Genomic DNA, 26,907 nt, shown 5'->3' on the forward strand with positions numbered 1-26,907 from the left:
TTAAATACAGGGGGCAGTAGACTGAGGCTTGAGAAGTTCAGATTGCACCTGAAAAGGAAAAGCTCTTCACCAGGACAGTAGTGCAATACTGGAAGAGGTTGCCCGTTCCATGCTCTGGGAGACACTGTGGCATCTTTGCCTTTGGAAGTGTCCAGAGCTCAGGTAGACAAAGGAATGGCAGATTGAGCAGTGGGGACAGTCCCACTCTGAGTGAAAAGTTTGGCCAGATGACCTCCAGACATCCCTTCCAGCCAGCATTTCTATGATTCTGTCTCATGTAGGACCCACACCATACCTGCCACGATGCCAGTGCAGTTGTTCTGTCACACCAGAGTCACTGAAAGGCACAAGATATCTACCCAGTCATGCATTCTGACAAAAAGCTGGTAGCAAACACAAGCCTTCACGAAAGCATTCAACAAATGCATAGGCTTTTAAAATCATGTGCCTCCAAAATGATCAGAAACTGTAGAAAGCTGCCAAACATGTATCTGAAAATATACAGTTGGACTCTGTGGACTCACAAAACACCATCCTAATGTTCCACTCTCACTTCATATTTAAGAGACAAAACCCTTAAATGAGACAATTCAGGTGGTAGGCAGATGATACCGATTAACTGCAAACTAGACAGGAATGTAAAGCAATAAAAATAATTTTTCTTTAAGTTGCATACCTACACCACATATCCCATTGTCATAACACCCCCAAACCTTAGTACTTTAGCTGAACTTTTAAGATAAATAATTCAACTATATGTGGTCTTCCCATTTCATGTGCAGTAACAGAAAAAGGGAATGGCAAAGCTGGAAACAATCAAGTAATGTAATTAGTCATGCCAGCCATCTTCAGATCCGTTGTTAAGAATAACATTTCCATTAAGGAAAAGCTTTCATTTCAAGCAATTAATTTTAAAAGCTGTGCTATGAATCAAAAAATACCATTCAGAACTGTCAACAAATAAAGTCTCTCAAAAAAATACAGCAAGATGTTGGAAGAACAGAAATAAAACATTTATATTGAAAAAATCAACCACATGCATTAGCCCCAAAAATACCTCATGTCCTCTGTGCTGTGGGGGCACCCTCCTTTCAAATTTTGTCTGTGTCAGCACTCTTTCCTGACCCTTTCTCTGGACCAGCACTCCTTGTCCCAGCCTGATGCATAGGCAGCATCATACCATGCCCCTACCTCTCCATCATGTGCAGCCTTCCATGGTCTCCCAGGCCTGTGTAGATCCCCACAGCCCTTTGCATGACCCCAAATGCTGTTTTCCCTCAGGCACTCTCACAACTCCCAATGCAGACAGGGATGTGCTCTGCCAGCCAGCTTCCACCTCTGGGACCAGGCAACGCCAGTGAGCACAGGTGCTGGAACCTCTGGTTTAATTCCTTCTCCCCTCTCCCCACCTGTCTGCACCTAGCATTTCTTACTCCTTACATTCAGGTGAGCTCAAACTGGAGCTGCAGAGATGTCCCTGGTAGGATAGAGCCAGCTCCATCACAGAAAGGGCAAGCAGAAGTCACTTGGACTCTAAGAGGCATCACATGCTGAACTAGCTCAAATATAAGGAGAGAGGAGAGGTTTTTTTTCAGTCTTTATTTTAAACCCCCTTTATTTTACACATACTAGACCAGCGTTTTATAAACATCAGCATCTAAGTTTAGATGCCTCTGTTATGTAGTTTCAGATGTATTTGGTATCTCTAGAATTACTGAAGTTAGCACTAATTTGTGCAGTGCTATGCACATTTGAAAGTTGGGTATTCTTATTTAAGTGTTAAAGTCAGGAGCCAAATTTCACCTTCTCAGTAGTAAAGTATTTGACAAAGCAATTATATTAATAGCATTTTTAGGTCTTTTCAGGTTTTATAGAGATCAGCAAATTTACCATTTGCTATTGCAATGACTAAGGAATTCTGCATAAAACTTTTTTTCTCTATTTTTACCTGTAGCAGGAAGCAGTAACACTCTAGTAAATACCTCATATGTTGCTGTCGTGGTTTAAGCCCAGCCAGTAATTCAGAACCACGCAGCCGCTCGCTCACTCCTCTCCCTTCTTGCAGATAAATTGCAGATATCTTAGATATGTAGCTTAGAATAAATTCCAAATCATACGTACACCTTGAGGACTGAAACTTAAGTCAATAGTGCTGGTAAGCAAACATATAATATTTTACCAGTAATAATTTCTAAGTAATTGAAAGTAAGACTATAACTATCTGTGTTTCTGTCACTTGCAGCAGTTCTAAATTTGACTTATTTCAGGCATCAGTTTCAAGTGATTACAGGAAAAAAAAACATTCAAGTGAGTTATGATAATCAGAAAACCTAACGAGCATATATTTCCTTGTTTACATTTCCAGTTAAGGCCAAACAATGACTGCTTGAAGCACTGAAGGAGTGTACACAAATGGAATATACATCTCAGTGTCTGAGAAGTCTTTTGAGACAATGCTAACAAAATGAATTATATTCTACCTAAGTATCCTTGCAAATTCTGTCACCTACAGAGTGTCACAAAAGCTTTCTCTAAATGCTTCTTTTTTCAATATGCTGATTAAATGAGAAGAACACCAACATACAGAATAATAGGGGTAGCTAATGTCAGGCAGATTTCAGATTTAGCTTTCATACAGAAGACAGGTGATATGGAACCAGTAAGCAGAGTCTTCTTTTTCAAGCTCTATTGTCTTCTCTCAGTGCCTCAAAAAAAGATAAGAGCTGATAAAAAGCAGGGCGCTTTTCTGGTAGGTAAATGACGCAAAGATGATGGATATGGTTATGGTTATTTAATTTTGAAATCACGCAGGATCTGTAATTTGCATGAGTTTTTCCTGATTTTAGCATGTAGAAATTTGCAGAGACAGAGGTGACTATCAGGTAAGGAAAATTGAAGTTACTTTTTATATCATCTGTTTTATGTTGTGATAGTTTAATCTTCTTTCTTTGCATTAACATTTCCTCAAATGTAAATTATTTTTCTCACTTTTCTAACATATATATTAAAAAAACACCAAACATCACTGTCATTTCATGGTATCACCACTAACATGCCAAACAGTTCTTTGTTGCTGGTGAGAAACAAGTCATGGTCCACAGACAGCTGAATAAAATTTCTCTGAAGAGGAACCATAAATCGGTATAATTCTTGGTACAGAAGATGCAGACATCAAAATAAAATGAGCACGATCAGCATTCAACTTACAACTCCTAGAAGACTCACTGATGGGGTAACACATCCTTCTCATTCTACGGGTGGGGTTGCTTCACAGAACTTTAGCTATCTAAAAAGGCAGAGGTCTCATCGGCATTTGCTGTTTAAGACCTCTGTATAAGAAAGCACATATGTTTTACTCTGTGGTGGCTGAGATAGAAAGGACAAATGGCCACAAAGAGGTACCAGTAATGGTCCTGTAATCATGGAAGTCCTGTAATCGTGGAAGAAATTTAGACAGTTAGCTTAGCTCAGCACCCAAACTTTAAACTATTAAAATTAGGTGAAAAGAATCTCATCCCGTGTATCATGTTGATGTTGAAGGGCATTTATTGTTATTTGCAAAATACATGGTTCTGATAAAAGGGAACCAATCTTCCTTTGTGGCCTGTTTCCTGTACTAACCATGTCTTGAACTAGGCTGATATATAGAATATACTACGTATGAGCAATGGTTTTATAAGGGATATTTTCCACCATGAACATTAGTTCAGCTATCAAAAGAGGTTCCTAGTGACTTTTATTATTTTGTTTTCTCCAGTTTGTATGTGGAGATTTACATACCTCATGCCAGCAGTTGTACATTATCTGGTAGATGATATCTGAAACCAGTTGTGGTCTATAAAGTCTGTATCCTTGAGAAACTTTCTCAGTCACTTGCATGTTATCATAAAGCTTGTAGGGCTGCTTTCCCAAAGTGAACACCTCCCACATTAAGATACCTGCAAAAATTTTTGTGGCAATGGAAGACAAAAAATGAAAGTCAAGAAATGGAAGATAAATCCTTTTTCCCAGAACAGGACACACATGCAACATGTAAGTGATTAGACTCTTCACAGAGAATATTGTCCAAAGAAGAGTACAGTTATGACTGACAAATGTGATTGTGTACCCAAATGTAAAACAACTTCTACTGCAGAAGAAGGTAAAGTTAGATGATAGAGACAGTTATAAATATCTCTAATATGGACAATGATGGAGAAATCCCAAGACATAGCTATCCATGGACTGAACTTTTTAAAAAATGCATACAAACGTCTCCTTATGTATGTATGTGTGTGTACACAGAGAGAGGGAAGAAAAACAGAATGACAGCTATAGGTATCTATGTTTTTATAGAATAATAAGAAAAATTGTTACTGATTTTTTTTTCAGTGGGACATATTAGGAAGATTGCCGAATACTTTATAGTATCAGCTACACACGCCTATGAAAACTGCTTTATGCTGAAGCAATAGAAACACTGAATAACATCGTAATCATTAATTCATAATGATAGCTTCTCAAGAAACAATTTTTATTGTAACTGAACATGTGCTAATCATGCCAACCCTAAGGTAAAAGAAAAAGTGAAATATTTATTTCACAATAATATGTAATACTGCCAGCAATTATTCTTTTTTTTTTTTTTAAACCAAATTTATTGGATCTTTGACTTCCCTCCAGCTTGAAGACTGGAGCGTTGTAGTATCACAGCTGGATCAGAATAAAATGGTACCTGAATCCCAGCTTTCCCTGATGAGAACATTTAAACAACAAGGTTATTTGTTCTCTGACATCTACTTTTGGGACATAAATACATCAGTTCTTTAGCCCTTTAAAGACTCATTAGTTAAAAACAACCAAACAAGAACCGATGCATTCTGCTCTCTCATATCTTCCACTTCATCAATGGACAGTGTTAAAACGAGGAAAGATCTTCTAAGGAAAAATAATGTTTCTCATTGAAGTTAATGCCAACATTGAAGTTAACAACAATAAAGCCTGGAGCCAGGATTTCATTGATAATAGCAAAAAGAAAAAGTATCGCCAGAAAATCCAACTTCTGATTTAATCAGATATATTATAAACAACTTGTAAAGGGCTAAACATCTTGTAAAGGGCATGAATGAGCTGTTTCTCTTGCAGAGTTGTTAATATTGGTAGACTAGCTGAAGTTCAAGATAAGAAGCCGCCCAGCATTTGGAAACAGTTTCATCTGCTTTATTCACCATTGTTCAATGTCAAGAAGAATGGGTTGCCAATCTTTCGTCAACTTGACAACTGCAAAAAAAGTTCCTACTTTAGGAGCAAACCCATGTAAGCGGAATTTAAGCCTGTTCACAAAAGGCTCCCTTTGACACCTTTTGCGGACTTTTAGAGACACTGAACAGACTCCAGCGATTTGTACATCAGCTTGAAAAGCACTGAAGTAAAAGTTCAAATGTTTGAAATTCCTGGGTAGAAAGTGATCTGCAAACATATTTTATTTTTGCTGAGATACACAGTCCCAGCTTACCCAGACTTTCTTCCACAGCTGGCTTATGCACAGAGTCCACTCTGACTTCTGTGACTAAGAGAAAAGCTCTTTTGAGTTGGGCAGCACTGACAGTTTGTGGTCTAGATACACCAAAGATACTGTTTGATCTCCACTGTCAACAGTTTAGTTTACAATGTTAAACACATAAATGGTAAATGGGGAGTGGGTGGTTTTTATGTGCCTAGAAGAAAAACAGTAGGGTTGGTTAGAAAAATCTGAAGAGAATAGGGCTTGGATACATAAAAATGTTAAACAAGAACATAAGCTGTAACTGCTTTTTACATTCCTTCAGTTTGTAAATGTCTAGCATTTCAGCTTAGTAAGCTGAGGAAACCCAAACATAATGGCATATATGCATACATATTTATACGTCAAATTCCATACATACCAAAGGCCCATACATCTGTCTTGCTGCTAAATTTGGTGTAATGAATAACTTCTGGTGCTGACCACTTTACTGGAAACTTGGTTCCTAGTGAACTTATATACTGGTCATCCAGAACATACCTACAAGGCAAGAACCAAACTTGGTTGTGACTGACTTACAGTGAAATACTATTTATTGCTTCTTCCTTGTACATCACAAGGTTCCTAAGAAAAGCCTGGGAAGGATCCCAAATTTCCAAAGGATACCTGATAGAGGCATTATCTGTAATATATAGGACAGATCACTATCTGTTTATTAGAGAAATATTGCAGAATCATAGAAATGCCTCTTATAAGGCCATGTAGGCCAGCCTGCTGCTCAGATAGGATCACTCCCAACATCAGATCAGGTCAGGCATGGGTCTGTGTAGCCAAGTCTTAAAAGCTTCCAAAGGTTGCAATCGCACAGTCTCCCTGACACGTTTTACCCTCCCAGGGAAAGAACTTCTCTTGCTGTCCACTTTGAACTTCAAGAGCTACAGAATGTGGCTGAAGACTTACTTGGATCCATCAGCTTTGTAACAGTAGGTAGCTGTAGGCAGCCTTTAGACCCCCTGTTAACCCCCTCTTCACCAGACAAAGCAGTCTGCTCCCTCAGCCTCTTCTCAGAGGACATGTTCTCTAGGCTAATCATCCTCTCCAAATTCTCTCCATTGAGGCTGCTGATTAAATGTTTTGCCCCCAAATTAGGTGAAAATCTTGTACACAAAGTAAACTCTGAGATTACTTTAACAAACATGGCTAGTGAAATATCTATCTCAGCTGTGACTGGCCTTTAAGCCTTTATTTTTGGATATAGCAGAATGACATTATTCTAACCGCATAATGGCTTATGGTTATTAATGGAAAGGAGACACAAAGAGCTGTATCACCCACTGCGGCTGAACTTTCTTAACAGTCAGTTGCTAGCTGATCAATGCCACTAAACTATATACACTAACGTCATAGCTTCACAAGGCTCCCAATTTTTTTTACTTACCTAGTCATCCCGAAGTCAGATACTTTCACAGTAAGGCTGCTGTCAACCAAACAGTTCCTAGCAGCCTGTAGAAGAGAAATGAGAAAATAAATGAGTGAAAAAAACCAAAGGGGAGAAAATAATGTCATGTCTTGGTAATTGGCTAGTAATATTTTTTGTCCTCTGTTCATCCATTTGGATGAATAATGACATTCTTTGACTGAGGCAATTAAGTTTGGAACTGTAAGGGAACAGTTAGTAGCTCTCATTTCATTTTTTACATGATTGAAAAACATTCTGTACCATTATCCCAGCTTTACATATAAGGACATTGAGGGATGAGGAAACAGGTGAGAAACCCTCTTTCACCTGGAAAACCAGCATTGGAGCTAAAAACTAAACCTTGTCTTTCAAATGGTGTCCTACTCCAGGGTCCTTTTCATTAGTCTCACAATTTACCAAAGCATCAAAAAGTGAAAAACATTGACAGGATTATTGGCAATGCACTATAAAGAGCGGAGCAAGGAAAAGTGATTTAAACAGCTTGATTAATGAAAAGTTTGATATAAGCCTAGTTCTGCAAATGATCACTTGAGAACATTTATCTAAGGCTGTGTTCTCTGCCTGCATGCTTATTAATTTCTGTGATACAATTTGCATGTACAGTTTTGAACCTGAATTCAAGTTTTATTTCTGTTTTCCCATGGTGCACAGCCAGTTTTTGGGAAACCGACTTTATATTTACAATTTGAATTCTGCTACTTGGGTTGTCTGATATTCCTGATTTCTGAATCAGGGTGTGAAAATCAGTGAGGTATGGATTTAACAACTTCGTTTACACATAAAAACTCTTTGAAAGCTTCAGTAAGACTTTTAAAATGCTACCTGAGGAAATTTCACCTCTATTGGAAAATTAATCAAGTCTCTGACATAGATTGTCACAAATCTTCCATCATACTTTTATCTAGAAGGCAAAATACTGCTACTGACTCTGAAGCACAATGAACCAGAAATTTGACTAGGTTCACAGAACTGTTTACTTCAGTGGACTATTTTACAATTGGATGTCAAGCGCTGCCAAGTGGGGCATAAATCCCTGAGGCTAGAGCCCATAAATGCAGGCAGCACGGTATGCAGTGCTGTAGACCTGCCAGCTCAGCTCTGAAGCAGAGCGTATTAGCTTGTGGGCAGTGCTGTTTATATGTGGCTTTAGTGCTGCTCATCCAGAGCTGCCTTGAATTAAGCCAGCTGGGGGTCTATGTTCAGCAGACCACAATGCTTTTTGGGATGAGTGCCAGCAGAGTCAGTGCAGCAGTGGCTGATCCTGAGGAGTAGGTCTGACTCAGGATAGGTGTTAGGTAATCCCGTACCATCCCCGTTCTACTTCTCTTGTGGGATATCTTACCAAATCTCTGTGTGTGAACCGGCAGCTCTCCAGAAATGCCATAGCACCACAAACATCATAACATATTTCCAGAAGCTGAAGGGGTTGTAGTTCCTTCCCATGACTCCTTAGGTAGATAAGCAAACAGCCTTATTAGGCATGTATTCCGTCACCACATAGATGGGGTACGATTTTGAGCATACACCATACAGTCTAACAAGTTTGGGATGCTTAAGTTTCCTGAAATATAGAAAAAAAAAAAATCAAAGAATAAATAGAGATTATTGTGTGTTTTGTAAGTTTTGTTCTTCAAATATCAACACAATGTAATGAAATTCTTGGAAGTGAATACAGTCCCACCTCAGACTTCAAATATTCCTTTTCAAGAACTGAGTGTCCTTCTGCTCATTAATTTGAAACTCAGTATTGATGACAATCAAAATAAGAGTCAGCATTGATAAAAATACAATGTTATAGTCAAAACCTGAAATAGGATTCAGCAGCACAAAGGGGCAGCCTTAATGGTAGGAGAAAGTTGATCTGAGTTGGTGCGATGGACCTTAGACCTTAAAGTTTTCTACTGAAACCATGTTGCAAAATTTTCAGGCTCAGAATCCTGATCATATCACCTAACTGACAGTGATGCAACGCATTCCTTCGGGATATGAGATATTCAAAACATTCTTCAACTTGTATGCTTCAATTACCATCTTATGGAATTTCACTGGAAATTCTAACATCTTTACCTCTTTGGAGTCAGAGACTAAAACTTCAAGTCTCATGTTCATATTTCTGGCATTTTCCATTTATTCGTCTGTCTCATTCCTACCTGCAGGATGGCGGGAACAGCTTTCTAACAGTTTCTGTATAAATGCTAATGAAACATCGTTCTAAGTGACGTGGAAAATCCGAAGGTATGGAGGAGATGTTGGCTGAAAACTTCATAGATGACCCTATCAATCTTTGTGAAATTCTTTTGGTAATACTTCAAATGTCCTACGTGGCTACCTATTTAGCCTGTGCTTAATGTACTCAGCATTACCTAATGCTATTTTTAAGAGAAAATTCTCTTTCCTGGGTACACTATACATTACTGATTAATGTTTGGAGAGATCATTATTTCCAAATAATTAAGCAATGCTGTAGCTTACATCATGGTCTGAGCTTCTTCTATGAATTCATCTTCTGACATTGCTCCCTCCTTAATCATCTTTATGGCCACATCATATTTTCCCTTCCACTTTCCCAGATGCACCACTCCAAACTGTCCACTCCCTAGCTCTCTCAACAGGACAATTTCTTCTTGTTTCAGCTCCCAGATTCCTAGTGGGACAGAAGAAATTTCTTTAGCAAAAAAGCCACCCTAAACCCTGAACAAAACCAGACAAATGCAGGGGTGGTATTCACTACACACGACGCTGTTGTTTTCTCTGGACAGTTGGAGAACCATGCAGCACTGAAGCAACGTACCTGTCTCTCAGCTTTGTATTTTAGTTATGGAAGGAGGCTACACTTCCTAAAAGTGTAGTTTGCTACTGCTTAGGTTTAAGCCTTATAAATAGATTTGAGAAAGATTCATGCGTAAAATGATGATATATTTTCAAATAGAAGAGTGGAGAAGTATTTTTGTGCCAAGTAATGTGGCAAAGGGAGAGAATGGCCATGAGCTGGATGTGCTGGAGAAGGAAGCATGCAAGGTCTTGCGCAGTAATATAAGACCAGAAATACAATGCCTTAAAAAGGGCACAACATAAAAGTTGATATAAAATGCATTTACATTCACCTTGCCTTGGATGTAGACTAGATGCATTTGTAGGGAAGGATATCCTCTTTCATAGAACCATAAAGTCTCATTGCTACACTGGACAAGAGGAAACTACAGAAGGAGCTATTGACTGAAGGACCATCCTTCTCATATGCTCACACTGCTTCCTGCGTGGGCAAGCAGAAATTGCCCATGCAAGAATAACCTCCTGCAAGCCTGAAAGCAGTAACAGTCGTGATTCTCTGGTTATTCTTTTCTTGGTAGCTAATACCATTAGCGATTTCATAAAGGAAAGATATCTTTGTACCATTTCCTAATGAAGCTGTGGCTGGGACTTTGTTTACTCGAGTAGACACTGCATGCCAGAGCCTTGCCACAATACCTACAAAGAAAACCTGTTACAGGTTGCAATATATACAGAGTATTCTGAAATCAAAGAAGATGGAGGAAAACTAATACCTCCCTCTCCCTGCCATATTAAAACCATCCAGGTAATGACAAATATTCAGTATTCAGCAGCTTCTGCACCATTAGACAAGATTGAAATTTTTCTGTGATTATAGGATAGTATTGCAATACCAAAAAGCACTGTACGGCAAAAGAAAGCAACTATATTGATTGTGAATGTGTTAGATCAAGTTCCACCCAAACTTTCCTGAAATGTGTTTCAATATTTAGAGTATTCAGTATTGGAAGAGAGTCACCATAACATTGAGAAATACCCTAAACCAAAGCAAATTAAGTAGAAAGAGCACATGGGATTACCAGCTGAGTTGTGCTGATGGTAGTGTATAAGCTCAGGAATTGATCCAAAACAGTAATTTTCAGTGAGGTAATACTTATTCTCAGGAGTTTTATGCACATGGTAATGTTTGACTGTTCCCTTTTTACTTCTGAAAAATATAGAATCATAGAACAGTTTGGGTTGGAAGGGACCTTCAAAAGTCCAACTCCCTAAAGTGCAGCACATATCAAAGCCTTGGAAAGTGCCCTCCAGCCCGTGTGTTAATAGATCAGTTGATTGCTGAATGAACCAATGAACATTCCAGCTGCCCAAATGAACCAAGGAATGTTCCAGCTGCCCAGATAACAAACTATGTAGTAGATGTTATGAAGAGAACTATTATATTTGCCTTGGTCTGATTTCCGCCAACCCCTCCCCCCCTTTGCCCCCCCTCCAGCTGACTACGTAGTACAGGCTTCCAGCATGTTGGAGACTTCTGCTGCATGCTCTAATGTATGCCCATAGCACACTCATAACAATGGTATACATTCTTTGGATACTCACTCCGGAACCTTGCTGAATACAGACACAGTATACACGCTTGCTTGGCTAGATTTCCGAACCATAAAAGCACCTTCTTTTCCCTAATTTAAAAAAAAAAAAGAAAAAAAAAGGGAAAAAAGTTACAAGGAACCGTGAGGTTGGGATTCATTTCCGTGAACTTTAGGCTTTTACAATGTAATATCCACAAACGAGGGAAGAAGACATGACTCCTTTAAGGGCTACATTAGGACAAAGTGAATTATGCCTGAGAAATATTTCTTTCCACTAAAATGCAGGTCTAGATAGCTGGTTGTGGTATCATGCTGGAGCAAACTACACAGGCCTAGAAGTAAACCAAAAGGCAGAGCTTTGAGGGGAAATGCACTGTGTAGCTTTCTTCCAAGCTTGTCTTAGAAGTGTATCATTTATTCACTTATGTGGAAGTGGCATTTTTGGAGATCTGTTTGTTAATATCAAGTTAGAAGAAGAATTTCTAGCACTTTGTAATATTACAGCTATTTGAAGTGCATCAGCATCCTCTAGCTACACAGTATGGCAAAGACAACACACACATTTTCATTGTTGCTCAATGTTCATTGTTGTTCAACAAACATTTCCATGGTTGTTTATATACAAGCAATAAAGGATATGTACGATCTTCTGATGGAGCAGCTGCTCAGACTGGGCACGGGAGATACTATCAACATACCAACTGCAAAGAGAAATATTGGGCTTATTATTCACAAGCTGATTTCTGAAAAAGGCACAGCAGGCACATAAAAAATGCCAGTCATTGTAAATATTTTCAAAACTGTTTTTAAAAGCCAGAGGGTAGACTTGGGACTTGTCCTGCATATGTGGTTTTAGGGCATTAAAGAGAAATTGCTAGTTCCCATCTGCTTCCTCTCTTCCAATGGCTCTCCTCACCCTGACATGTCTGGACCCACTCTGTGACTCTGACTCACAGTAACTCCTTAGAGGAGGATCCTGCTGCCCTAAAGTTCTGCTAGGACCCCTACCAGAAGTAATTTGCTCTGCCTCATGCAGACCATGACACAGCTGTCTTCCTAAAAGCTGGAAGGTGCATAATTCTTCTCTAATCTTAAACCTTCTCATTGTCATAATATTTAAGTAAACTGAGAGATCCCAAATGGAGGAAACAAGCCAAACATGCTATGTCAGACCAGTTCTGGAAGTTCTGATGAAACCTTTTTAATAGCAGTTCACTTTCATGAAGCATCCCTTTAGCATACAAGACTGATGTGTCTAATGACTTCTTTGTCTGAAAACAAATACATTCATGCCTTTGGAAGTCCATTGGCAGTTACGTTGCTGATAACAATATCTGCAGTTATGATCATTATTATGACAGCCATATGTAGGATATCATTGCTCTAAGTATAGTGGACTTTTAAAGTGGAAAGACAATCTCTGCCCAAAGAATCTTTTGGATTCTCATGAAGACATATTCTATATACTCACTCATGCTTAGCAATAGTATGCTCTTCTGCCAGTGCTTGTTCACTGACACTGGAGTTTTCCCTGCAAAACAAAAACAACATGCTGAAATTGTGAAAAATCAGTTATGAAAAATAACTATGGTTAAAACCCATACTACATATGTTTTTTGAATGGTTATACCATGATCTAAAGTGACTATTTCAAAAAGTTGAGACATATTTAGTTGTCTGGATTTTTTTGTGACTTGGTAAACACTTAGACAGCCTTTTCCCTCCACTGTGCAATGTGTCAGAAAGCTAAATATTCTCTCTGCATGCTGTAACAGGCAATGAAACTTTAGTGACCTTATGAAGAGATTGCATCTATCTTTTCAAAAATTACATGGCAGATTTTCAAAACTGCACACCCCTAGACTTTCCAAATAAGTGTTCTTAGTATGGCAGGAAACAGTGGCTGAAAAAGAGGTGTCTGAAATAACCTCTTATGCAAAAATAACAGTGATTTACGCTTGCCTTTTACAGGATACTGTAAGAGTAAGGTTATTTTAAGGAAACCTCTGAATCTCCTCCAGTATGGTTTACAATGAGACAATCTGTCAGACATTTATGGCATACATTTAAAGCTTACAATATCATGTCATCTTACTAAAAAGGGAAAGATGAATCTAATATATCACCTTGACAGACCTGGACTTCCTTTATCCTGTACTGGGCTACTCACATACATACAAAAGCATGGAAGTGCTAGCAAGGCTGACTTAATGCCTTGCTAGCACTTGCATGAGTACAAAGATCAAAATGCCAGCAACGCTGAAGTCAGTGGCAAAACCATATTGGTTTAAATGAAATCAGGATTTTCAACTGATGGTTTTTTACATGAGTCAAGAAGACAAATTGTATCCGATTTTATACCTTTCAGGAAACTCAGTGTTATTTAAAAAGAAAAATATTCCAGAAATATTGCCTAATCTTTACTGGAGGGGTGAGGAAAACATTTAAGCAGTGAATGGCTGCATATTGATTCACCTTGGCTCATCATCATTCAGAGATATCTTTCTCAGGTAAGTGCTCAGTACAAAACCTTCATTTCCACAAAATAAACAGTTCACAGTTAGCATCTTAAATTTGGTCACTTAAAATAAGTAAAGGGATTAATCAGAAAGTCAGTTTTTAGAACACCACTAGCAGAAATGCTCCTGGTGAAAACATTTCTGCTTTTAATTACCATGTAGCAAAATACAGAAGTAATTTGTTTTAGAAAGTCGCATTTCAATGAAGTAGTCTTTTCGCTAGTCACTGAAATGGCTTCTTCCCCTGTGGTTGGTTTCATCATATGGAAAATGGGAGCAGCTGTTCAACAATATCATTACATGCCATCTCAGTTGCTGTGATGAAGGATGCCAGTGACTAATGGGTGCCAGCAGACTATCCAAGGTTGAATGCAGAAAGTCAATAGGTAGGCTCAGCACTCTTCCCGACACAATGCCAGGTGCAATTGAGAAGCTAAGCTAAGTGAAGATGGACAGCTGAGCTAGCACTTAAAGCATCTGGCAACATGGCATGATGGACCTAAGTTATGGGGCCCAACAGGCATCTGTAGTTGTAAGGGGATGGGCTGTATTCTATGAGCAAGAGAAGAATAAGTAGGGGGAATAAATTGTATATTTGAATATAGATAGACATAGAAAGAGTTTCTTTAACACAGATTTCAGTAAAGTGAAAAGAAAACTGAACGTGCATGAAAACAGACAAAACAGGTAACTTCTGATGTTTGTTCCTACTACATTCAATAAAACAAGATCATTCTTTTTCAAGCAGAATTTGAAGGTTTTGTAATGATGTATGTGTGATTTGTCCTTACAGAATAAATAAAACTGTCAAGTTTCTCAAGCCAAAGAAAAAACTGTAAATGTCCTCCCTTTCTTTTGATCTCTCCCTGCTCCTTCATTGATCTTAGAGCTCTCTATTTAGGCTTTATAAGCAGAGCTCCCTTTATCATATGCTTTTACATAGCCATAAACAGTCCAGCGAAGGCACTTAAGAGCATATCTCAGCTTACTTATTTATTATTGTCTTTGAGTTGCTGGGATTGTGTGCTGCGTTCTTCATCTGGAACAGTATGCCAAGCTTGTGAGTTATAAAATGCAGACACTTTACCTTAAATTAAGGTTGTTGATTTTCTTGCAGTTGTAAACTGAAATCAGTGAATTATGAATGGATTAAGCAATTTATTCTGTTCCAAACTAGTTTGGGCATCCCCTAGCTCAAAAATTCTTCCCTTCCACATTTCTATCAAGTATATAAAATCAAACGCAGCTAGTATCCACCATGAGACAGACAAGGAACCTTATATCTTCCAGGCAGCTCCTGTTTGTTGCCTTGCCTTTGTCTGTCTCCAGAGTACTCCTAAAGCTGTTTCTCTTTTAATAACTTGGGAAGAGACAATCTTTTCTGTCTCAGCTGGATATTAATGAAAAATATCTTTTTTCTTTTCTTTTAAGTTGCTAAAGGGGATTCCTCCTTTTGTGAACCTCAAAGAGAATAATTAAACCCTGTGCAGTATTGGGTGCCCTGTCTTCGTAAATAAGTATTGCTAACGCTGAGTAGAGACTGGAGTGATAAGTAATTCATACCTCAGCAGCTCTCACTGGTGTCCCTTACTGCTATTGCAATAGTAATGGCATTGGTCTAGATGGTTTGTGTGTACAAAAGAGGCAACATCTGTGAGATTTTATCTTTTTATTCATTTACACTAAATAATTGGAAAAAATTGATAGTTTCTGTGTACATAAGCCCCTCTTCAGGCACATGTCAAAATTCAGGCCGCCTTAGCTAGTGTACTAGGCAGTGACAGTTGTAAATCTTACTCAACCTGCAGCCAAGGATGGTAATGAAAATGGAGTTGTACAGAAGACAATGTGGCTTCTAAAGCAACATTTAAAAGCTACTAAGGTAATTCTAACATAGATCCTGAAAGGTACTAGGACTGCCTGCAGTGTTGTCTGTGAAGATGAGGTATGTGGAACTAGATGATCTTAAGGTCCTTTCCAACCCTTACTATTCTATGATTCTATGAAACAAAAGTGTTCTGCAGGGCATACTTGCTTTTCCAAATCCCTTACATTCCGTGAGCCAGAATCTTCCTCTTGCAATACATAGTATTTATTGCTTCTGACAAGCTGGACAGCTGAATTTCTTTGGGTTCCCAGTTGCACTGGGCTACAGCCATATTCAGGACTGACTTGTCTGGTGATGTCACTTGAGGCAGGCTTCTATGCTTCCACTTTAGAAGACAGAGGAAATAAAATTATAAACAAATGCAGCACAGGGTACAGTAATAAATAACACATCATGTACATGATCATGTATATATTCAACATGCAAAATTATATTAGTCAAATTAATTAAAGCTAAGAAGATGGGCACAGACAAGCAGCTTTTTCCTCATCCATACAGAAGCACAACCCAGATATCATTGTCCATACTTGCGAGACAGGTGAGAAGAGAACCAAGTTCTGTGCTAATGACACCAGAAGCAATTAACTTCATGTGAAATATGACATCCTACAGAAATGTCTGTCACTCATCATTGATTGTTGAAGAGGTCTACACAAATTACTTGGATGAGAAGCCTGGCATTAAAGTTATGTGACGTTATCAAATCATGGGCAAAAGACCATGTAAAATTAAGGCAATGAAATGCATTTAGAAATCTGGGAAATGACATAACTGAGAAAATCCAGGCATCACAATTATTTAAGAGCAGAGATAACTACACTGACAGCAAAGGATGAGGGAAAATAAGAAAGACTTAGGAGAAAAAGTTCCACATGACACCTATTTATTATTGAAAACCACTGTAATGCAATGCCAGGGAAGAACGCCAAGTGTCTTGAAGGAGGCTGTGATTTCTTTAAATCAAGTCCAAGTGAACATGGCATTGTATGTTCGCTTGTTTCTCTTCATTGACATTTATTTACTTGATTTAAACAAGGAGAAACCAAAGAGCCAAGTGAATGCCTGATTAAGTCCGCTGAGCCAGAAGGCACACATGATCTCTTCCTGCAAACACACAAAGCCTCAATCTGGTCCCACTAAGCTCCAGTGGAGATACTCATACTTTAAAAAGATATCACTCACAGCAGAGTTATCTTCGTTTGACTAGAAGCAGATCTGTTACTCATCAACTACTACTTGAACCCAATAAGGGTGGTTCCTTTTTGTCATATCTGACTTTGATGGAAAGATACTTGTAGCTTGAGGGTCTCTGTTAGGCAGGATTCAGGTTTTAGATTGCCAATTTGTTTTGTAGAATAATGACAGAACTAGAGTTTCCTGCAGTTTTCAGAAAGATGGAGAAAATTATGCAGAGATTAAACTGTTTTCTCTTTAAAGCATTTAATGATGTTACAGAAAGCTGATACTCAATACATGTTTTTATGAGCCGATGTGCCCCTCCTACATTTGGCCTTAGTAATTTTTTGAGATTAAATTGTTCTTTCTTAATTTCCTGTATTTTGCTTGTGGAATGACCAGAGTGTCATTCTTTGATGGAGCTTTCATCTTTTTGTGTGAACAAAAGAAATTGCAAAGCACTGGCCAAAGTAAATGGTATAAAGAATTATTATCACAGAAATTAATTTTGCTTTGTCCAACCTGACAGGGAAAGAAACAGTCAAAGATGAGCACATCACATTTGTATCCCCCTGGATGTGTCTGTTTGCAATAGTCTGTTACAATATCCTGGATAGACTTCATCTGTAACCTGGTACAGATTAACGTCCTAATTTGTGTCCATATATGCAGCATTCCATTTCCAGCACTAGTAGAAAGCTCCAGAGCATTTCCTAATAGTAACTGAGTGGATCTTCTTATTTCCTTTATGCTGGCAGTAATATTATTGTGGTTTTCATATTGATGGCTGTGCCACTGTCATCTAGAGAGAGATGTAGGTGACAGTCTGAGATTCAGCTGTGATGTGCATATGGGCAATGGTTACTTTCTGCAGAACTGCACCCCTGCCATAAAACTGGAAGCACGTGCTGGAGACTTCAGCTTCCATACAACCTGTTCAACACATAATCATAAGAAGATGTTTGTGTGCACTCAGTGAAATTCTATCTGATCTACTCCAGTATTGGTCTGTCCACCATGAACCATTTCCTACTGCAAAGACAGTGGATGCCAGGCACCAGTAGAAGTGAAAGTGTTTCTCAGGCAAGAAACTGTTATCAAAGCACAGGGGATGTGCCTATGGGTTCCCATGGAAGGATCTTCGTGACCACTCTTCTTTGTAATGGCATTGCTCTTTAGGAACCAGCTCCACTGTGGGATACTTAGAGGTATAACACTGAACTGATGAAAGGGACAGAGGCATCAAAGGTGCAGGACGTAAGCATACAAAAGTAATGCCTCATGCAAAATGCAGTGCCTCTGGTCAGTTTTGACTACATGCAGAAGTGATGCCTCTGGTCAGCTGGGAAGAAAGCAAGGGAGCAAAACTTTCAGAGGCTGGAGAGGTGAGGAACATGAACTGAAAGGTAGGCAGAAGGAAGGCTGGGCATACGGTAGTACCTCTGATGACCAAACTGAGTAGATGAAAGGGCAAAATGAAAATGTGCTGAGAGCTTACAGAAGTAGCTCTGTGACTAAATATAGACTGTTCCTCACCGTGAGAAGTCAGTATTAGCCTTTTTAACCTGATTATATTGTACTGCTTGGGAAAATGAAGTCAAGTTGTTCTGACCAGATGTGGTAGTTATTATATCTACATTTACTAAACCTGATTTAGAAGTACCCATGTGAAAACTGTCATGTTCCTGCTTTTTAAATTTCCCTTTCAAAATATCATCTCTGAACTCAAACAGATAATAAAAATAAATCATAAAGGCCTAGCAGAAGGCAGCATGTTCTGAAGCAGATTTACATGACTGATGATCTTTCCAGACAGACAAAGCATCTCTTGATGGAAGCCAGGCAAAACAGACTTCAGTATTCAAAACAAGTTATGCTGCCACCTCTTCATAATGCTATTACTTTCAAATCTCATTATCAGAAAAAATGTCAAAAGCTTCTTTGTTCATAGCTTCTTTTCAGGGCTTTATTATTATTTTTCATAAAGCTCCATTTTACAGCTTTTGTGATTGTATCTTCTGTCTCTCGATAATCTATGTGTTTCTTAAAGCCCGGGCTTTAATTTCAGCTTTTTTCTTTCTTTTTTTCTCTAAGTTATTTTCTGATTAACAGAGAAAAGCTAGGAAATAGACCCAGATCTAAAGATATAAAACAGAAGACAAATTAAAATAAAGCAGGAAATATGGATTTTAAAATCTCACGATTTGAAACCTAATCTCCTCTAATTTGGAGGAGGTTGAGTAACAGTGTGTGAATACACAGTCCAACCATACTGTTAGACTTTTCTTTAAGAGATAAAAACCTTATATCTGAAACCACTTTGGTCTCTTCTATTCTCTTGTCATTGTTACCTCCTTCCCACCTACAAACATCAGTAATTAGGCTGGGCAGTAAAATTAAGGTCAAAGATACCACTATTGCTCTTGTATTTTACAGGAGATAGATGAGGAAATAGAAGTAGATCTTCCAGTTTACTTTTATTTTTAACCCTTCTAACTGCTGACTTTTTTCATCAAGCAACTGCTGTACTAGGGGACTCAGGATGAATCAAGCACAAGTATTACCTTTCGGCATCCTGGTGTCATGTCTTTGGGTCTGAGAAAGCCTGCCTTTCTCAGAAGGATAGTAAGGCCCAGTGGGTGCTGGTGGGACACCACATTCTTGGGCTTCTGTCTGATGCAAAGCCAAGATAAAGGCAAGAGCGCATAAAGAGCTCAGGTGAACTTCCCAATTTGTTAACTTAGAGGCTGCCTCTGTAAAGCTGGGCAAAAAAGGCATCTGTACTCCTGACCCAGCCCCAGCGGAGCACAACTTCGGACTTGCCTGAGATAAATGTAGTTCATCCACCATTTCTCACCCCCACAAAGCAGGTATATTTGTTGACATCTTCAGTCACAATGTTTTCTCCAAGTACTGTGAGCATCATTTTCACTGGGGAGTGTAGTGGAGGGGAGTTTTTGGCATCTGTGGGAATGGGACTGCCTACAAACTAGAGAGATAAGTTTGATGGCATTCCCTGATCCCACTGGAAATAAGTATATAAAGTAAAAGATATACACAATACAAGGGCTGCAGCCAGTACTGCCACCAGCATATTAAAATAAACTGAATGTGGCTGATACTTTCCCAGTTTGCCACATGGAGGAGAGATGAGTCCTTCTGTCTGACAAATTGGTGAACACAAAGATTCTGAAGCTGCATTGCAGATTAGAGGTTTACACCAACTTCCAGTGAGTGCTGTTTCAATTCTCCATCCCACCCCACAGCCCTTCCTACCACCTGGATGTCAGGTCTTTCCCTGTAGCCAGATATTCAAATGTTTTCACCTACCAGCATTTGAGGGACTGGAGGCAGTGGTTTCACAGACCCAGTTGTACAACAGAGAGTCACATCTAGAAGAGAGGGAGAATAAAACTAAAAAACAGGAATTTAAGCAAGTTTTTATCTCTTCGGGCTTTCTCACTTGCAGATTTATGTAGTGATAGCAACAGCATCATGACAGTTGACACTTCATCTCCCTGATATACTGACATGTTCTAGCTCTGTGTTTTCAACCTTCTCTTAATTCAAGCACCATCTCAATATCCTTAATAACCTCATCAACCATTGTTTTAATCTATGGTAAAATATGAATTTAGGGAAATTTGTGGTTGTATTTAGCTCTGTGTTTTTCCCAGTTCTGTTAGTTTATTTGGAATAATAGAATCACTTAGGTTGGAAAAGACCTTTAAGATCATTGACTCCACTCGCTAACCCAGCACTGCCAAATCCACCACTAAACCATGCCCCTCAGCTTCATGTCTGAATATCCTTTAAATACCTCCAGTGATGGTGACTCAACCACTTGCCTAGACAGCCTGTTCCAATGCTCAACAACCCTTTGAAGGTGAAGAAATTTTTCCTAATAGCCAATCAAAACCTTACCTGGTGCAACTTGATGCCATTTCTTCTCATCCTGTTGCTTGTTACTTGGGAAAACAGATCAACATCCACCTCGCAAAGTAGGCATTAAGTACCTCAGCCTTTTGCTCATCCTTTGTCATTATGTTTCCTCTCACATCCAATAAAAGATAGAGATTCTCCTTAACCTCCTTTTGTTCCTAACGTTTTATTTTTCTTTTTGTCTTTTATGTCAGTAGCCAAAGTTCTATTGGGCTTTGACCCTTCTAATTTTCTGCCTACATAATCTCACGACATCCTTGTAGTCCTCCTAAGTGGCCCTCCCCTTCTTCCAAACATCATAAACTCTCCTTTTTTTCCTGATTTCCAGCCAAAGCTCTCTGTTCGGCCAGACTGGTCTTCTTTCCACTGGCTCATCTTTTGGCGCGTAGGGACAGCTTACTCCTGCATCTTTAAGATTTTCTTCTTAAAGAATTTCCAGCTTTCCTGGACTCCTTTGCCCTTCAGGACTGCTTCCCAAGGAACTATCAACCAGGCTCCTGAACAGGGCAAATTCTGCCATCTGCATGTGCAAAGTAGCAGTTTTGCTGACCCCCCTTTTTATTTCTCCTAGAACTGAAAACACATTTCATGATTGATTTGATGGCATTCAGAAGGAAACACATATATGCTTTATTTTTATTCTGGTTCTTTGAAATTGGTTCATCGACATTTTTAGTCTATGAAGCAGTGATAAAGAAATACTGCTTTCAATTACCCAGTGGTTACAATACTGAGGCTATCTGGAGTCATCTCTACACAGTCTCCCTGTGCTCTGCACATCTCTGTTGACAATCTTAGGAACTTATTTAGAGACAAATTTAGAGTAGATACAGCACATTATCCTGCATGCTTTATTATCTCAGACATAAACAAAGCATTCAATATACAAAAATTCTCTTTATCATTCTTGTCTTGGCTAAGCCATCCATGACTGGCAATGAGGTATTTCCTTGTCCTTGCAATTGATGGGGGTTTCATGGCCTCCTTATTTGCTTTTGAAACAAGTGATCTTGAAGCTAGATGAAGCTATCAAAATTACTGATACAAATCGGCAGACCACTCTTTACATTTAGTGTTCCATAATGACGAAACCTGTAGTAATAGTGGATAAACCTGTATAATTCATTTAAATTTTCAAAAGCAAATGGCTGTTACAAGCAGTCTCATGGATCTAAATCAGATACCTAACTGCTCAGACTTATGTTTTTGGATTTAACTTCTAATTTTGTGTTTGTATTTTTTTTGATTGTGACTGTAAATGCTTAAAACCAAGGTTCAATCATGATTGAAATCAGCAGATCGATCAGTGTTCTACAGTTCCAAATAACCACACTTTAAAAGGCTGAAGCACAAATGCTCATAAACTGCCATTCCTTCTCCAAAACATGGCCTTTCACCATAAAACGTGTACACAGACATGAGGGAATTCCCTTCTTAAAATGTGACACATAGGAGGGTATTGCTTTACAAATTTTCCTCTCTCAGTCTTTACAGGTTAAAACTAAAGCCCTAAATAATTACGACTAGTTTGTACAAAAAATACTTTAGAAAAACATGTTAAAATAAGAAAAATGCTGCAAGTTAAATCACATTTTTCAGAAAAAGACCTCAATATTTAATATAATTATATATTAATGTAAGTGTTTTACTTCTGTTTAGTTATGCAACTCTATTGTTTTGCACACATCCACACACACTGTTGTGCTGAACTTCTATTGTTCCTACCCATCTAGGTTATGGCATTGCTTGAAGGGTTTTACAGGGTAGAGACTTTAAGATCAAGGACAAAAATAATTCCATCTGGTTTAGTTTGTAGGTAAAAATGGCACTAACTTTTTGATCAAACACAGCAGATATAATTTAGTGTATTATTTCCCCCAGTTATACTATAAGCTACAACCTATAGCAGCTATGATATTAGAAGGAGCTAAATACATACATGAAAATGTGTAAGTAGATTAGCTTTTATATTGATTACACTGCCTTAAAGGTCCGTGTGACTTGGAAATATTGTGAAAAACATCAATGAGCCTAATCAAACAAATAAAACAAGAAGTTACATTTCTCCCAGATCGTACGTCCAGGGGCTGTTTTACAGGTCTGGTGGCAAGAGAGAAATTTGCCATTGCTGAAGAATCTGTTATGGTACTTGTTCAGTAAATCAGAATTGTCTTTAATCTCTGTAAAGCACAAAGAAACCAAAGAAAACATGATAGTCTGCAAAATGGGAATGTGCCTTATGAGTCTGCTGCACCAAACCATGAGACCCCAGAGTGCTTACTGACTTCTAGCCCTGGACCACATATCCTGGTCACATCTTTATTTCTATACCATATTCCTCTATGCAGACTCAAGTCTGAAATACATTACTCCCAGCTACCTGTTTCTTTGAGAAGTAAAACAGAGTGTCAAGAAGGAGATACAATAACATCCAACAGAACACCAGAAGCCGAAACAGGATCCAACAGCTATGATTCAAAATCACAGATCTTACAAAGATTTCACTACCAATAAAAAAACTGATTAAAGAAAAAAGTTAATTTCCGCAAAATACGCTGAATATTTTCCTAGATCTATCTACTGTAAGGAAATTATATTCACTGATAATATGTCATATGGCAAATCCAAGCTAACATTTATCTGTTAAATTACAGTTCTTATTTCATCATAACAAGAGAGAACACCATCACAGAAATATTTATTTTATATCTGAAGCACTGCTTTACTCTAGTGTCAAAGAATGGCACAGAATGATGAGGCGGGAGCATTTTCCTATCTCTTCCCATCTTGTTTGAACATTTTTGGCACACAAAGAAGTGGTATTACTTTTATGCAAAGTTTCAAGCCACCTGCTCTCTTCATTAGTGGCATAGGCATAGAGAAGTCCACCTTTGTACACAATCTGAAAGCCAACATGGTGAGAGTGTACTGTCTGAAAGCATGTTACCATGCAGGAGAAGAAAGGAGAAGGGAATGGGAACCAAAAAAATGGGCTCTGTGGACCCACACCAAACTCCCACAACTTGGTAATGTTTCTGAGAGGTCATTTATGTTATTGCCATTTCATATAAATACTTCTTATTTCATATATTTCATGTATGAAATATCAACATGGATATAGATATAAATATGTATCTATCTATATATTAAAAAATATGTACTGCCTTAGCCAAAGTGGTTCATGTCTTAAAGAACAGTTGCAGGAATAAGGGACAGTGTCAAACATTTTTGGATATTCTCATCTTCTATGTACAAGACCTTATAGCCCACATGTAAACTCTTTCTTTCCACTTCAGTTTTTCCACACTCCTCTTCCAGCTTCTAGCTCGTGTTACACAAGGCCGGACAAAGCTCATACTGAGGCCAGGAATCTGCCTCTGACAGCATTCAGTAACAAATACTGAAGCACAGTATGTGTTCAGGGCAGCTGTACAGTGATGAGGAATCCTGATCCAGAAGTGATGCCTTTATGCTTAATACCCTTTGAGAGGTGGTTTTCTGGGAATTTGTTCAGTTGCCTTTTTAAGCAAAGAACTAACATCTGAAACATCCTGCAACAAGTAGTCCTACAGCTTAGCTACACAATATGAACAGACAGCTTCTTTTACTTGTTTTCAGCCTATCATCCTCTGTGACCTTCATTTGATGCCTACCTAATAATTACTGAAATCTGCTTTGCTTTTTGTATATTGTTTAGTATTGGGCTGACTGTGTGTGTCCATGTTCAGTCAGGGTTTCATTTCCCTTGTGTACATTGCTTTTCAGTCATCTGCACTGAATTTCAAATGTCACTTCGTTGCTTTTGTTTGTTAGCCTGAAGGGCTGTTGTTATTAAATGTGTACTCACACTGATAAGTATACATGACTGATCAATTTGCTTCCTGTCTCCTTATTTAGTTAAATGCTTGAGCCCTGTGAGCTTTTCTCTTTAACATGTTATCCATCCAATCTATTAGTCACTGTCAAGTCTCTCCTTTGACCTGTCTTCACTTTACAACATCTTTCTTCAATTATAGTCACCAGAACTAGACACAATATTCTCCTGGTGGTCACAGCAGTGTCAAAACATACTGAGTGCTTTTACTCAGTATGTGCCTGCTTCCGTGTCCAAGGATGCCATTAGCTCCTTTGGCCACAGCATCACACTTGAAATTTTTGTCCAGCTATCATGATCCCAAAGTTCTCTTAGAGATATTGTTTCCCAGAACAGTCTCCCATCCTATAACTACAGTACACACTCTTTTCCCCCACTTAACTGAATTATGCACTCTTGACATAAATACACTAATTTAACATAACTGTGTCATTTACACAGTGTCACAAATCTGGGGGAGAGAGAACGGAAAGGAAGACTGGAAGGACACCAGGGATCAACCAGGCAGTGAAACACTATGTATCATTCATGAGGTTGCCCTTGAGCATCGCAATTATTGCAGGGTCATGAATTAATGCACTATTCAGCAACTATGTTATTCACTCTAGCAGCCTGCTGCTTGTGGTTACACTGTTTGGCAGTGGCCCTCCAGAAGGGAACATGTGGCTGCTTCTCACTTCTGTAAGTCCCACTGCCTGTAGAATTGAGATTGATGGAGGCTCTAGGAGGAAGCTGAGCCGGGCAACTGAAACAGACGAAAGGCTGCAAATCTGAAGTTACGGTTTTCTCATCACATGTAATTCTTGAACAGGTGTAGTGCTTTGTGCAGCTGCATCTTCTGATACAAGGTGTAGCCTTGGTTTTCCTGACTGTGGCATATTTGAATGACAATGAGGCAGTCAGGAGTCGAATCCTGCGCTTGGTATTGAGGCCAAAACAGAAGTGGAAAGAGACAGTAAGAATTAAAATAAGAATTTTAAAGTGCTTAATTCTGCCTCAAAAAAGTGATAATCACATAGTGTAGTGATCTCTATATTCCAGGTAATACTAAAGCAAATATTTCATAGACCTTGGAACTTATAAGAAACAAGACTTGATCTAAAGTCTTGCCACCCTTTTGCAATATACAGTCATTCCTTAGGAAAAAAAGGACAACCATCTGCTTTGTGCAGTTGATGTATGAGATTCTGAATTAATTATGCCTTATACAATCAACTTCTGAAGGCCATTATTTACATCAGTTCAGAGGGAAGCCTGAAAAAGGAAAACATCCCTATTCAAGAGAGCGTGTAAGCATATGCCAGTGTTAATTACTTGCTTACGTTCTCTTTGGATGACATAAACAGATGCTCAATGGTAATAACAACTGTAAGATTTGTTTTGAATAGAGACACTTTCAAGCCTGTGGCTAAGTGTTTTCCTGAACTGAAACTAGGATTTGACACCCTATAATTCTACTCATAGCAAAGTACACCTGTTGTTCTAACACATAGTGTCTAATCTAGTTTCACAGAAGAAAAACGGAGGAGTAAGGTGACACTGGAAAATCTTAGAAGTTTATGAAAAAAAAAGTTTCTTACCCCTTTGTCATATTCATAGTAAGAAAGGTTTACTTCATCAGAACAAACAACCTTTTCTTGTAATTAATTGGTGATATTTTTTTCTTCTGCTGTGATTTCTTTAAAAGTTCTTCTAGAATTGTTTTCTTCTCCATTGTATCTCCCTAAAAGAACATCATAGTTACTTTTATTACTACTATAAATAAACATAACAAGATCAACTATAGAAACTGTAATGAATATATTGTCATTGTCTTCTATATGATTTATAAAATTTTGTATAATATATGGTTACAAAGCATGTATTTAATACTGCTTAAACAAATGAAGTTGTTTAGTTTATTCACTCAGTAAAATCAATAATAGTATACAAAAATTAAGCTACAGATATACTGTAGTTCTAAACAAAACATCTCTGTTACTATACTGTCTTGAGGATCTCTGCTTTTGAAGCCATGCACCCTTTCTGGCAAAGAGTATAGTCTGCTTTATCCACAAATGTATTACATCTGCAGCATAACATGCAAGTCATTACAGCAGCAAAGAGAATGACAAGAAAGAAAGCCCTTTTATCTACAGACCAGAAAAACATACCTAGAGCTGACAAGTGTGTTCCCTGAACT

At 38.4% G+C, this 26,907-nt stretch overlaps 1 protein-coding gene across 1 annotated transcript; it reads right to left on the reverse strand.

Annotated features, from left to right (window-relative positions):
* Positions 1–2,072: 2,072 nt before the first annotated feature.
* Positions 2,073–26,439, reverse strand: BMX (BMX non-receptor tyrosine kinase). Its single transcript, XM_030476407.1, is given in 19 exon segments — positions 2,073–2,753; positions 3,781–3,938; positions 5,904–6,022; positions 6,921–6,985; positions 8,305–8,433; positions 8,436–8,523; positions 9,435–9,606; positions 10,356–10,430; positions 10,814–10,941; positions 11,337–11,416; positions 11,970–12,027; positions 12,798–12,857; positions 15,881–15,971; positions 15,974–16,058; positions 20,240–20,301; positions 22,912–23,031; positions 23,678–23,753; positions 26,306–26,337; positions 26,340–26,439. Coding segments are annotated over 19 exon segments (1,773 nt in total). The 3' UTR covers positions 2,073–2,678.
* Positions 26,440–26,907: the final 468 nt, after the last annotated feature.

The sequence above is a fragment of the Strigops habroptila genome, chromosome 2 (genome assembly GCF_004027225.2).
Source record: "Strigops habroptila isolate Jane chromosome 2, bStrHab1.2.pri, whole genome shotgun sequence".
NCBI lineage: Eukaryota > Metazoa > Chordata > Aves > Psittaciformes > Psittacidae > Strigops > Strigops habroptila.